This window comes from Centroberyx gerrardi, chromosome 11 (assembly GCF_048128805.1).
Source record: "Centroberyx gerrardi isolate f3 chromosome 11, fCenGer3.hap1.cur.20231027, whole genome shotgun sequence".
NCBI classification, from domain to species: domain Eukaryota; kingdom Metazoa; phylum Chordata; class Actinopteri; order Beryciformes; family Berycidae; genus Centroberyx; species Centroberyx gerrardi.
The window spans coordinates 11,628,075-11,642,009 of NC_136007.1; the positions used below are offsets into that span (position 1 = coordinate 11,628,075).

The following is a 13,935-nucleotide window of genomic DNA, read 5'->3' on the forward strand; positions in this document are numbered from 1 at the left end:
AGGACAACTGTTCTCACCAACTGAGAACAATACACAGGTGGAGGTTGGCTTTACTCCACCTGGCGAACGCACCTGTCCCACACTGGGCAATAACCTCAGCAACACCGAAAAGTCAAACAACCTCAGATAATCTAATTGTAACCCACCAGCTTTCTTTTCATATTCAAATCTTTTTTTTTTTAACAAATTCTGACAAAATCTTAAGGCAATGTTTCATAAAATCTTGGTGTAACTTTATCGGGGGTCCCCACATACCAGAAGTACTGTACTCTCTAATGAGCCTGTGTCCCAGGGAGACACATCCCTTGATTCGGGTCTCTGATTGTAAAAATTAAGTAAGAACCCCTGACTCCTTAGATGAAATGGAAGATGGTTATAAGTCACATTCAGAAAGTTATACAGCCACTACTTAATTTTTCTATACTTTATTAATACTTAATGTGGCTCAACTTAATACTTAACATGTTTCAGCCAGAATAAAAACTACTTTTTCAAATCCTTAATTACCCTAAACTAGTCCCAGAAAAATTAACCCAAGTGTAGATTCCTGTATGTAATATTAATTGTCCAGATAAGTCTTACCTGAGCATTGAGAAAGGAGGGAGAGCAGAGTCAGGAGGTAGAGAGAGAAATCCATGATCAACACACACACACACACAAACACACACCGAAAAACTGGAGATCTTGACTGACTACCTTCAGCCTCCTTCACATACTGACTCTGAACACTGAGAGTGAGGAGGGAGACAGTATTGAGAGTGAGACAGAGTGTGAGAGAGAGAGAGAAAGAAAGGGAGATAGAGTGAAACACCTCCACTTGATGCCAGGTGTCTGGAGGAGGCAAGACAGACACCTGGTGGTAAAATGAGATACTGTGGTGTTATTCCTGCAGTCAGACCTGTACGCACAACACAGTTCTTCCTCCAGTTCTTCCTCACTCACCAGACTCTGGACAGATGAATTATTTCTAAGCCAGAGGATAGGCGAGGCCGTCATTAGCTTGACCGGAAACTAGGAAACTCCAACTCAATAAACAGTCTCCAAATAATAATAATCTATAAAGAATAACAAATAAAATCTCCAAAGAATAACAAATAACAAATAATAACAATAACAAATGATCATAATTAAATAATCAAATAATACAACTGATAGATGTAGAAATATATTTATTTATATATTAATTAGATATAGAATGTATTTATCAATATATATAAATTACAAATTCATTAAAATTTCAATATAGTGATAAACTGAAACATGGAAATGTTTAAACTCAAATTCAGACAGAATTCACGAGGTCACTTTAATTTGTTTGGTGTTGGAAGATATTGGGGAAATGAAATAAAGATAAAAACGTTCTTCAAAAATCAAACTTTGATTCTGATTCTTTGATTCTGCGATAGACTGCTGTGGTCAGTTCAAAGACGACTGAACAACCAAGATGAAGCACTGATGTTTCAGTGACAGATGGACTCGACAGATTCTCTTGCACCAGTTTCCATACTGAAAAATAACAAACCTTTGTAGGAATTACAAAGTGGCATATGGCTAAACATCAAGTAATTGATTGATCCAACGGAAACAGAAATGGAATGCAAAATGGATTATAGGTTTTCAACACTGACAATTGCAACGTATGATAAGAAGTTGCAGATTAGTCCTTCATATTATACTGCATATTATACATGATAGCCAACAGCATACATATAATTATACTGTTTCTCAGAGAGTGTTGAAAAGTGGGGTCATCTCACAGTGATATAATGTGAAATTTAAAAAGTCATACCTTTCCTTACATTTTTGTTACTTCATTTAAGATTATTTGTAGCAAAATAGCAGCAGTTTATATAATAAAGTTCGTTTAAAAGGTTTTTTTTAAGTATGCAAACCTGATCTAACATGTTAGATAGTACAGAACACAAATCAAAGTGCCATATATATGAAAAAATTATCACTTTCGGGAAGTTAGTTGCTAGCTTGACCCAGCTGATCCTTCTGAAATGGTTATTGAAATGCAGAATAACATAAAACAACTGGGACTGTCCCCAAACTATTACAGCCTAGGTATAAGAACAAGCCCTGTGTGGATATTGATGCGATTTAGGCAGGAGACTATCCATGTTATGTTGAAGTTTACGCTGCACTCTTGTGTGTTTTTGTTCTCTTGGGTCCTGAGGCAACAACGGACCTTTGTCTGGGAAGTGTTGGGATCTCCTCACAGGAGATACGTCTGAAAAAAAATAACACATATCCACCAATCAGAGGCCCTTTCAGTGAATCAGTATTCATTAATGTCTCTCATCCTCTGTGTTCACACTGTGACCAACACAATCAACACGGAAACTGATGTGGGCGGTCATTAAGCTTGTCAGCCAATAAAAGCTCACCACAGCTGAACGTTTCACGGGCATCTTCTTTCAACAGCCAATCAGATGTCTGCGCTCCCTTGTTTTCCTACTGTTGTTGCATGAACAATAGTTCTGTCTGGCAAGTGCAAAATGGATGTGAAGTTGATTACAGAGCGTGATTTGCCTGTTTTACATTTTGTAGCTGCAGGAGACTAACACACAGATGTGATCGGAGCCTATGGCTCCGCCCACAATCAATCAGAATAGATCGACCCATCAACCAAGCTGCTCGCAGTGTGAACGCGGGGTTCCTCTCTCCCTCCATATCTTACCTGCAGCGCGACAGCGGCCACCACAGCGAGGACGGCTAGGAGCGCCATGCGCGCCATCCAGCCCAGGTCTGGGTTCTTCAGGAGGAAGAAGCGCGCCCAGCCTAGTTTCTTGGGTGTGTGAGGCGGGTAGCGCATGCTGTTCACCCCCTCCATCTTCAGCTGCTTGATGAGGCAGCCCCGCAGGTGGCTCAGCTGGTCGAAGCTGAACTTGCCGTGGTAGCAACCCATACCGCTGTTTCCTGCACATCAAAGCAGAGAAGGACAGTTTATGTCTGTGAACATATTTGTGTGTGTGTGTCTGTGGGTGAGTGAGTGAGAGAGTGGGTGGGTGGGTGGGTGGGTGGGTGAGTGAGCAAGAGAGTGATGCAATACATGGTAAATTCTAATTCAGTTCCTGGAGTTGGAGTTGAATTGGAATGACAGGAAACAGAATTGAATTCCATGAAATTCCACTTCTAAGAGAGTTTGTCTTGACTTGCTAAACATTATAAATCAAACATTATGAACCAAATAAAAGAAAGTTAAATCAAATACATTCAATCATAATGTATGTTTTACGATTACATGTTATGCATCAAATACCACCTGAAAGGTCCCTTAAACATTTTATGATATTCAGTATTGATAATATATAACACTATGCGTAATCTCAGATATGTGGTAAGAAAAAACATGGAATTTCAAAGGATTTGATTCAATGGAATTTCACAGGATTTGATTCAATTCAATTCCAATTCAATTCCAATTATGCTTCATGTGGGTTTTTTCAAATTCCAATTCCAGTTCCAATTCCTCAGTTATTGATGAGTTCATGAATTGACCCCGACCCTGACTAGCATGTGTGTTAGTCGGCCCTGTCTGTACTCACCGACTCCACCGAAGGGCAGAGTGCTGACAGAATAGTGGACAAGACAGTCGTTGGCCAGCACTCCTCCACTGGAGGTCTCATCTATCATCTTCTTTATTACCTTCAGAGAGAAGAGGAGAAGAGTCAGTTCATCCATGGCGTGCCTGTGTGTGTTTGTCTAACTCTTCATCTGTGTATGAGTCCTCATTTGTGTGTGTCTGTATCTTTATGTTTACGTCTGCATCTACAGTATGGTAGTAGTGATGTGTCTTGTTGGATACCTTGTCATCGGGTGTGAAGACGTACAGGGCGAGAGGTTTCTCTCCCTGGTTGATGAACTTGATTGCTTCATCCAGTCCGCCGACCGGCAAGACGGGCAGCAGCGGACCAAAGATCTCCTCCTGCATCACCTTCGCCTCTGGCTTCACGTCCCGCAGAACTGTCGGGGCTGAACACAACACAGAAACTGTATATCAAATGCATGTTTTATGACATGTTCTTCATCACTAACCATGTTATATGAATGTGTATAACTGCATTTATGTAAAGCAAGGTGTTGCCAGCAAATGTTCCTGAATAGGTAAAAAAAAAAAAAGACTAAAATGTGTCCTATGAATAATATGATCTATCCATTACAGACTGTGATTGATATCCATGATCCGTGATCTATGAAGAATTGATGGCTGTCAAAAGTAGTACCTATGTAGCAGTCTGATTCGTCATGCTCTCCTCCGACAGCAATGGTGCTGTCTTCCGTCATGGCCATTATCCTCTTGAAGTGGCGCTGATTGATGATGCGTCCGTAGTCGGGGCAGAACTTAGGGTTCTCTGTGTAGAAATCCTGGGAGAGGAAATAATTTCATTAGTGCTGCTGATCTGTCTGTACTTCTCCAATCCTATGAAATCCAAGCAAAGGATACTGAGTGAAAGCCTCCCCAAAAATCAGTGCTTTTGGTTCACTCACTTTTGTTTTACCTAACCTATTATTCAAGGTAAGTATGTTAAGTAATGGTGCATGTTTTTTATCTTTTGAAAAAGCTTTTTGTCTTTGGAATGCCACAAGGATTTGAAGACTTTCTTTCCAAAATAAGATACAGGCTATTTGAAATGGATGGCTGCTCTTACAAAATGACTCCTGGTGTGAAAGTAAAGCACATTATGGGTTACTACTGTCACTCATCTGATTTTGAAACATTTACTGACTTTCATAACATTTTGGAATGAAACCCTTCATTAGCATCGGACGCTAAATACAGAACTTAGCTCTGCTGCCGGTTTCACAGATCCTATCTACCTTGATGGACTTCTTGACCTCCTCGATGACCCGGTCCTGGATGCTCGGCTCACACAGGATGTAGTCTGGGGCGATGCAGGTCTGACCGCAGTTACTGTACTTCCCCCAGGTGACACGCCTACAGCGTAGAGGACGGGTTAAAGGATAACACCGGTGTAGGCAAAACGAAGGCAGAATGGGAGGCAAATACGTGCAATAATCTGTTCACATACAATTCTGACAGAATGGAACAACTTTTGATACGACTGCAGCTGCAATGATTGTGGCATAATAATACAAGTGTTATTTAAAACGATGTGTTATGTTAGTCAAGGCAGCAGCATGTCTATGCAAACTGTTTTTAATGGATTTTTGAAAAAAATTAGAGCCTATGACTTCCAGGAGGAAAGGTAAACCTGCAGTAGAACAGACAGTAGCAGCTTCTGACTGTGGCAAATACTTCGGTGGGTTTAGACTTTTCATGGTCATTAACAGCAGTAGGAAAAGTTAAATTATGTTGGTATTATTATCCTTTAAGAGGAGGAATGCAGGAAGGTAGAGACACAGTACCAGAGAGAATAGATGAAGAAATATCTTGATTAAATAGAAAAATAGAGGAGGGGTGAAGGAAGGGATAGAGAGAGGGGATGAGGGAGAAAAAGCAAAATAAAGTGTGAAGAGAAAATGCGAGTAAGAAAGAATGAAAGACAGGAAAGAAAGAAAAAGACAGAACAAACAGACCAAACCATATGTGAGCAGTGGTCTGACCTGCAGGCTACGCTGATGTCACAGTTCTTGTCGATGTAGCAGGGGCTCTTGCCGCCCAGCTCCAGGGTGACGGGGGTCAGGTGTTTGGCAGCGGCCTCCATGATCAGCTTGCCCACCATGCTGTTACCGGTGTAGAAGATGTGGTCGAACCGCTGGCGCAGCAGCTCCTGGGTCTCTGGCACGCCTCCAGTTACTACCGGGTAAAGCTCCTAACACACCGATTAGGCACATTCATTCAGTTAATGATATGCTGTGTGCAGTTACTGAAGCAAAATGGTTAGTACCTATGCAGCATATGGGCAGTTTTAACAAAGTGCTGTGATACGCACAGAAATAAACACACATGCACAGAGAAAATGGCACATTTAATCTTTACTCTTTACGTGCCATCACTACCGACAGCAACCGAGTTGAGTTTTCCAATGGGTTTTCCATAAGCCCAAAGTTGTTCCCAACCCCCAGAGGACCATGTAACCCTTTAACTGAAGTTAAAACATGAAAATCACCAAAATTGGAGTTACAAGGTTTTCACCTGATATCGATTATATGTAGAACTTCAAAACTATACTATACTGAAGAAAAATATAAACGCAACACTTTTGGTTTTGCTCCCATTTTTCATGAGTTGAAATAAAAGATCGAAGACTTTTTCTATGCACACAAAAGGCTTATTTCTCTCAAATTTTGTTCACAAATTTGTTTAAATCCGTGTTAGTGAGCACTTCTCCTTTGCCAAGATAATCCATCCACCTGACAGGTGTGGCATATCAAGATGCTGATTAAACAGCATGATTATTGCACAGGTGTGCCTTGGGCTGGTCACAATAAAAGGCCACTCTAAAATGTGCAGTTTTATCTTGAAAAAAGACATTTATTAGGCACTGAACTATGGATCTCACATGACTAGGGCTACAGATGTGCATTTTTTGAAAACCAGTCAGTATCTGGTGTGACCACCATTTGCCTCATGCAGTGCGACACATCTCCTTCACATAGAGTTGATCAGGTTGTTGATTGTGGCCTGTGGAGTGTCGGTCCACTCCTCTTCAATGGCTGTGCGAAGTTGCTGGATATTGGCAGGAATCGGAACACGCTGTCGTACACGCCGATCCAGAGCGTCCCAAACATGCTCAATGGGTGACATGTCTGGTGAGTATGCAGGCCATGCAAGAACTGGGATGTTTTCAGCTTCCAGGAACTATGTACAGATCCTTGCAACATGGGGCCGTGCATTATCATGCTGCAACATGAGCTCTGGTGGACATTCCTGCAGTCAGCATGCCAACTGCACGCTCCCTCAAAAATTGCGACATCTGTGGCATTGTGTTGTGTGATAAAAAACTGCACATTTTAGAGTGGCCTTTTATTGTAACCAGCCCAAGGCACACCTGTGCAATAATCATGCTGTTTAATCAGCATCTTGATATGCCACACCTGTCAGGTGGATGGATTATCTTGGCAAAGGAGAAGTGCTCACTAACACGGATTTAAACAAATTTGTGAACAAAATTTGAGAGAAATAAGCCTTTTGTGTGCATAGAAATAGTCTTAGATCTTTTATTTCAACTCATGAAAAATGGGAGCTAAACCAAAAGTGTTGCGTTTATAGTTTTGTTCAGTATAATTACTTTAGCTTAAAGGTGTGGAAAAGTACAAATTGATTGCGATTGGAAATATTATCTAAAGATCACCCACCATCTGACTAGTAGAATTAAGAGGCTTGCCTATCATTGTCAATTTTTACCCACATTCGGTGGGTGGCAAGTGTTAATTTTTCACTGTGAATGGAATATAATTGTCCAACTTTAGAAAATGTGTCTTTTCTGTGTCAGGTGTGCAGTATTGTCTGGGTAAGAGGCCCTGATGTTCTTATACCTAATGAACAACAGAGCTAGAGGTGCTACAAAGTGTCTGTCTTGTCTATCTTTTATTTACAAAGGCTACAATATGGCTATAACAGAACTTTAATCAATCCTACAGATGCATAGTGGAGTGACTGTATCCTTACCTTGTCAATGTAAATTGGCAGCAGGTCCTCCATGACCTTGGCAGTATGAACACAGACCTCTGAGGGCTTCACCACAGCAGCATTACCTGGACGGGTAAATGACAAAAGGAGCAGAAATTAAATAATGGAAACACATGGTCCACGATGGAAATAATGATATATTTATTAGAGTTATGTAACAGATATATTTTTAATTTTAGTGTGAGCCTTCATGATCTTCTTTGCAATGTTTCGAAATATGTTTTAAATAGTGTGACGGCACAAATTTGCATACAACCAAACTTCATGTTTATGGCTTTCTGTGTTCTTGAGGTTAGTTTGCTAATTATAGTTAAGACTGCAACTGAAAATAATGGTTCGAAAAATTCCCCAAGAGAAATTCAAGTCATTGCATTTTCAGTTTGAATGCTGCCAGCAGGGGGCAGCAGACGACACACCAAATGAGAGTATTTTTTGGACCTGATACTGTATTTAGGATTTAAAGGCTAAAATTGACTTTATTCAATGCCTTTTAAGGCCCGGAATATAAATAACTTGGTTTAAGACATTTTCAGACTTGTTTGGCTTATCCTGCTGTCAATAAAGCAGGTGAAGACTTCTAACCTACTAGTCAGATAAAACCCTCCATGTGAGATCTGATAGCACTGGGCCACAGGATAAAGTCCACCCTGAGCAAACACTTACATATCCACTGCATGGGCTGTGGACAAGCCTTGATTCAAATAAAGCCTCCAGCCATTATTGTTGGAGTCACAACAAGGCCTAATCAGATTGGACTAAATCATTTTGAGCTATACAAATGAACTACCTGCCTACAGTAGCTCTTGCAGCACTTGTAGCACAATTTGTATATCCTGTGACTACAAAGAGATGCAAGCAAGTAAAGGATTCTACGAAAGACTAGATAATGTTATTGCTACTTGTTAAAAATCCTGCAGTGTAATGCTTAACAGTCACAAGCAAACACTCCACAGGATGTTTGCATGACAAAGTGATCACAGCCTGGCCAACCACTTGGCTTAGTGCCTCTGTACAAGCACAGAGTGGCCATTTGATGGTAGCTTTTGAAACACAGATGAATTATTGATGAGTTCATTCATTAGCAACTTATCTAGTAGGCCAGGCTTTCAGGAGGAAAGGTCTGCTTCAATCAAGGTAAGACAGAGCTCAACCTTGGCCTTCGAGCAATCATTGATAGGACCAACGCTCAGAGTTCAGACATTATTATGCTCACACACTCATAAACACACCAACATGCACACATAAGGATACAAATATACATGTTGGCACGCTTGTGACAGTTTCACACACATGCACACACACCTCACAGCACACAAATGGTCTTTCACACCAAGACAACTGAATCCATTCTTAATCTTATGATGTCATGAGTTCATGGAGTTGCCTTTGGCCCACTAATAACTGGCTGACAGGGAAATAAGAGCGTTACGCAATGTTGGGACAAAAAGGAATTGGTCATGATCACAAGACAAAGGATAACAGAGTGAACACTGAACAGGGCTAAAAAAATTTAAGAGCAAGTAAACAGTAAACATTTCATCCCCTTGAATGATGCACAGTTGTAGTGGAGGCAATAAGTAGAAAATATGTTACCTCATGTTTCTTAATTGATGTACAGACAATTCATCAAATTCGGTGGCACCCCGCTTAGGCTAATAAGTGCAATTTAGAAAACGCCAAAATGTAGCAATGACACTCATCTTTCCCTATACATTTTGTCAAAATCCAATCAGCAATATATTGTGTGACGTAAACACAATTAAATAAACATTGTTGCGCCCACATTGCAGCAATCAGTGTAATTTTGAAAATGACAAAACAATCAGACGCATTACTCCCCTAAGTTTTGTGAAAATCTGATCAGTAGCGTCCAAGATATCGTGTGTGACATACAGACAATTAAACAAACGCTGTAGTGCCCCTGTTTGGCCAATCGGTGTCATTTTGGAAATGACGGAACGGAGCAATGACATGCATCATTCCCCGAAGTTTCGTCAAAATCCAATCAGTGGTGTCCGAGATATTGTGCGTGCCGGACAGATAAGCGGACCGAGGCCGATCCACAGTCCCTTCCCTGATTTCATCATGGGGTACAATGATGATGAGATCAAATGAAAATGTGAACGCTGACCTCATTACATCATACACATGGAGACACAATGGCCTTTCACCTACCCCACCCCCTTATACACACTGTCCCCTCAACCCTGCCCACTCTCCCTCACTCTCTCTCTCTCCCTCTCACACACTCAGCATCCTACAGTACCAGCAGCGATGGCTCCTATGAGAGGCTGTATGGTGACGGCCCATGGGTAGTTCCAGGCCCCGATGATCAGCACCACGCCCAGCGGCTCCGGCTGGATGTAGACCGTGTCCGAGAGCGTCAGCAGGTTCTTCTGCACCGGCCGGGGGGCGGCCCACTCCTTCAGCTTCTTGACGGCCAGGTTGATCTCCCCCTCCAGGCCCAGGGTCTCGTACAGCTGGGTCCCCACCTCACTCTGCGGGCCGAGTGTGATATTGTAAAGAAAACATGTACAAGAGGAACACACAGTAAATAGGCAGAATCTCTTATCTCCACCACCATTAGTCTCCTGTAGTGTCTTGTGACTGTATAAGTGCTTTGCTTTTGCACTGATGACGGACTTTTTATTGCACTACTTTGAGCTTTTGACTGCCTGTCTGGTCTTATCAATCACAGTTGGTCTGTATGTCATAAGTTACAATCATTTGTTATGTGCTTTACTGTTTTTAATGCTAATTACCTCTGCCAAGGTGGTAATGTTTTCACCCGCGTCTGTGTGTTTGTCTGTCCGTCTGTTAGCAGGATATCTCAAAAAGTTGGGCACGATTTGCACCAAACTTGGTATGAAGGTTGGTTACGGACCAAGGAAGAACTGATTCACTTTTCGTGTCAATTGGCCAAAAGGGGGAGTGGTGGTGGGCGTGGCATATCACCAAAAGGTGCATATGGGGTGTTGTCAGACACCACAGGTCTGTGCTCTACTGAGCACATTTTCTAGTTGTGTTACTGTTTTTAATGATTGTTTTTTTTCCTTGTGTTTTATGCTGTGTTTTTATTTTGTGTTTTTCAGCGTGTAGTTTTACTGTAAACCTTGTCTGCAAACCAAATTCCCCTTGCAAAGACAAAGTTTTAATTTGTAAACACGCTGGCAGTAATGGTGCAAAACTCCCAAACTTGTCGGCTCTGATTCTAATTGTGGGAGTCGATGCAATCGATTCCTTGACTGCTGTAGATTAAACCACAGGAAGCTACATTTGATACTATGTATGCAGCACCTAAAAGGCTGTGGGGGAATAGCTCTCAAACAATTTGTTATCTGATGTACACAAAAATCATTGGTCGAAAAAGCAGAATCAACAGACTCTCATTGGCTGAGAGTCGAGCCTGACTCTCAAGCTTGTTGGAGTCTAGGAATCGACTCTTTTGGGGTCGACGCTCCACCACCGGCAGGCAGACAGACAGAAAGGCAGGTAGGAAGGCTGCAGACAGAAACAGCCAGTCTGTACTCACTTTATTGAGGTCTTTTCTGACGGCTTCTGATATCTCTGTCTGCCGCTCAGCAAATAACCGCTGCAGGTTCTTGAGCTGGCGGATCCGGTGCTCTAAAGGCTTGGACCTGCCGGTTTGGAAGGCTTTCCTGGCACGAGCCACCGCCTGCTGCTCCCGGGACATCCTGCAAAAGATGATGGGATAAACCAGATAGTTCGGGTCTTCTGTTGAGATCACGTTCGAAGTGAAAATACAGACTTTTTGTGTGTGACACAGACATGCGACTCAAAAGACAAACCTCTGCCCCCTAGTGGTCAAATATGGTATTATTCTCTCGCGCAGAGAGGCCAGATAGAAAGGGGACCGATGGAGAATTTGCAAAAAATCTTGTGAATGACTGAAACCTCCAATTGTGGATTGAATTTTCTGACATGTATAATATGACCCAGGTAGTATTTCTAGATATAAAGCATATTGAGCATATGTTTTGTTTTTGATAAAAAGCGAGACTGGCTGTTGGTGAAATACCCGTTACAGGCACACCAGTCACTGCATCACTGTTCATTTAAAATCGTAATTCATATTGGTGCTTATATGTCGCTTAGAAATCACGTTGTTTAGCTGCTGCTCAAGAACCACATTGCGTATCGGAAGAATAAAATGTAAGTGTTGTTATTTAGCTAATTATTATTAAAGACTTATTGGACATTGGTGTTCTTTCATGCAAAGGTAGGCCTATATTACCGCCATTTTATAAAAAAACAGTAAACACCTGGATGCGGTGTCGATGCCATAAATCTTGTTCAAACAAATGGATTAGGCCTACTCTCTCTTTGATTCCCCTATGAAATGTAAGAAAAAGTTCACATACATTATACCTCCTTAACAAACAAAACAAAACAATATTCTTATTTCTTAATGTCAAAAAATGATATAATGTAGCTCAAAACTGTTTATTTTTTATTTTTTTATTTTTTTGGAATAGCTCCCAACACTGACATGACTTGGATTGCTATTCAAAGATTAGCAGGACCGTTTAACCATCCAAAATAAATGTGGCTCAGTCTAGTGGTCACGTGCTGCGGAGGGCTTATTGCCCCGGGTTACGCTGCTGCCTTTATTGTTCTTTCCTGATTGTTTATGGAAAGCGGAGAAACGTTTGTTCTAAACAGTGAAGTGTAATCAGAAACCTACAGGAGAATTACTTGTAATAAGTTGACGGGCTTGGCCGATGTGATAATATGAGAACTTCACAGTGCCAGTTACAACATGGTGACATACGGTGGTGAAATTACAAAGAGAGCTGATATAGCACTTTACCGTTAATATCAAGACAAAATTACACAGTTTAAGCGCGTGGCGTCATTTGGCTGACAACGCAATTACTTCGTAATACCGTTAAACTCCGCACCAAGGCATGCTGGTCACAAATGTAAATAGGCTACATTTCTTACTTATATTCGTCGCCTTTGTAGCTTATATTCATAGTCTTTACAAATGCTTTCTTATCTGCTGCAGCATTCACTCGTCATGCATCCTTGACAGTTAGTTACGCTGACCGCCGTCGCTTTTGGATTCGCAGCCTATAACGAAAGAAGCCAAACACACGACAGAATAAGTTTTATTCTCACCTGAATAATTTCAGTTGCGATGTGTTGCTTGAGATCCTTCAGGCTTGATGGCGAAGCAGCCTACAGCAGCGGCGGAGCTGAGCGGCCAAAGTGACACAGGAGTCGGCCTGTCCCTCCCCGTTAGGTCACTCCCCTGCAGGGGCAGGACCAAACCTTTCAGCTGCTGGGGCTTTTTATCTGCCCCTCATGCTGTGTGTTATATCATATCTGGAGGCAAAGGCTACCAGACAGACTTACTACATAATTACACCAGAAAGTCTAGTTGTGTCCTGCACCCAGGAACAGGAGGGTTCTTCCTGGGTTCTTCAGGGCACTATAAAGATTCTAGAAAGGACTCTAAAGGTTCTATAAACTTTGTAGAACCATATCCTTTATAGTCTTTTGAGTCCTTTATAGTATAAAGGATCATAATGACTCAAAAATCCCTCTGGTTTGATGAAATAAAAACAAAACTGACAAATCAGAATAAAGAATAAAGAACCACTTATTCTGCTGGTTGGAACATTTCATATTTTCTTCAGTGGCTCTTTACAGCACCATAAAGGTTCTATGTATACCATTTGAGAACCTTTTGCAAAAGGTTCTTTATAGCACCAAAAACGGTTCTACATGTTTTGGTACTGTATAGAAGCCTTTTTGTTAAGAGTGGAGTGTCTCATTTTCATTTAATCAAAAATTATCACAGAGAAGAAAAAACAAACTGTCTCATTTATTTTCCTGATGGATCGCACCAGCATATTAAGTTAATATGTTATTAAATAAAATTATATAAGTTATTAAGTCGAATTAATAATATATTATGAACCAGTCTATCTTATCTATTATTTTGAGACAAAGGGCAACTGGTACATGAACTGGTGCTTAAGCTCACGTTGAAGCCACCTGAACTGCTATTTTTTCCATCAGATCTTTATAGGTCTCAAAATAGCAGTAAATGCAATGGAAAAGAAAGTTTCTAGCTATTGTAGTGTTTGGGACCTTGTTTGTGTAGTTCATTTTATTAGCCCTCCTTCAGAAGGACATACCCATGCATTGAAATCCTATTTCAGAATAGTCATCTTTTTTGCATTCTTTGGTATGTATGCGTCCCTCTTTTATCAAATGCCAGGAGTCACAGTCAGTCTTTAGATCTCAGGACCATGTGATACCCTCGGACATTATGATCCAGTTTGGTTCGTTGCTTTCTGGAGTGA

The 13,935-nt window shown here is 41.2% G+C and overlaps 1 protein-coding gene across 1 annotated transcript; it reads right to left on the reverse strand.

Moving 5' to 3' along the window:
- Positions 1–1,160: 1,160 nt before the first annotated feature.
- Positions 1,161–12,832, reverse strand: LOC139914526 (aldehyde dehydrogenase family 3 member A2). The gene is made up of 11 exons (XM_071902863.1): positions 12,743–12,832; positions 11,133–11,295; positions 9,867–10,098; positions 7,580–7,665; positions 5,572–5,780; positions 4,825–4,942; positions 4,230–4,371; positions 3,812–3,978; positions 3,552–3,651; positions 2,684–2,922; positions 1,161–2,233 (listed from the first exon to the last, which is right to left on the reverse strand). The coding sequence occupies exons 2-11, from the start codon at positions 11,292–11,294 to the stop codon at positions 2,219–2,221; spliced, it is 1,470 nt and encodes a 489-aa protein (XP_071758964.1). The 5' UTR covers position 11,295; positions 12,743–12,832; the 3' UTR covers positions 1,161–2,218.
- Positions 12,833–13,935: the final 1,103 nt, after the last annotated feature.

Excerpts from the sequence above, each read along its gene's own strand:
- LOC139914526 (XM_071902863.1), bottom strand. The coding sequence starts at position 11,294 with ATGTCCCGGGAGCAGCAGGCGGTGGCTCGTGCCAGGAAAGCCTTCCAA. Across the intron at positions 3,979-4,229 it reads CGAATCAGACTGCTACATAG|CCCCGACAGTTCTGCGGGAC; the intron begins GTACTACTTTTG and ends TGTTGTGTTCAG. Across the intron at positions 3,652-3,811 it reads TCTTCACACCCGATGACAAG|GTAATAAAGAAGATGATAGA; the intron begins GTATCCAACAAG and ends TTCTCTCTGAAG.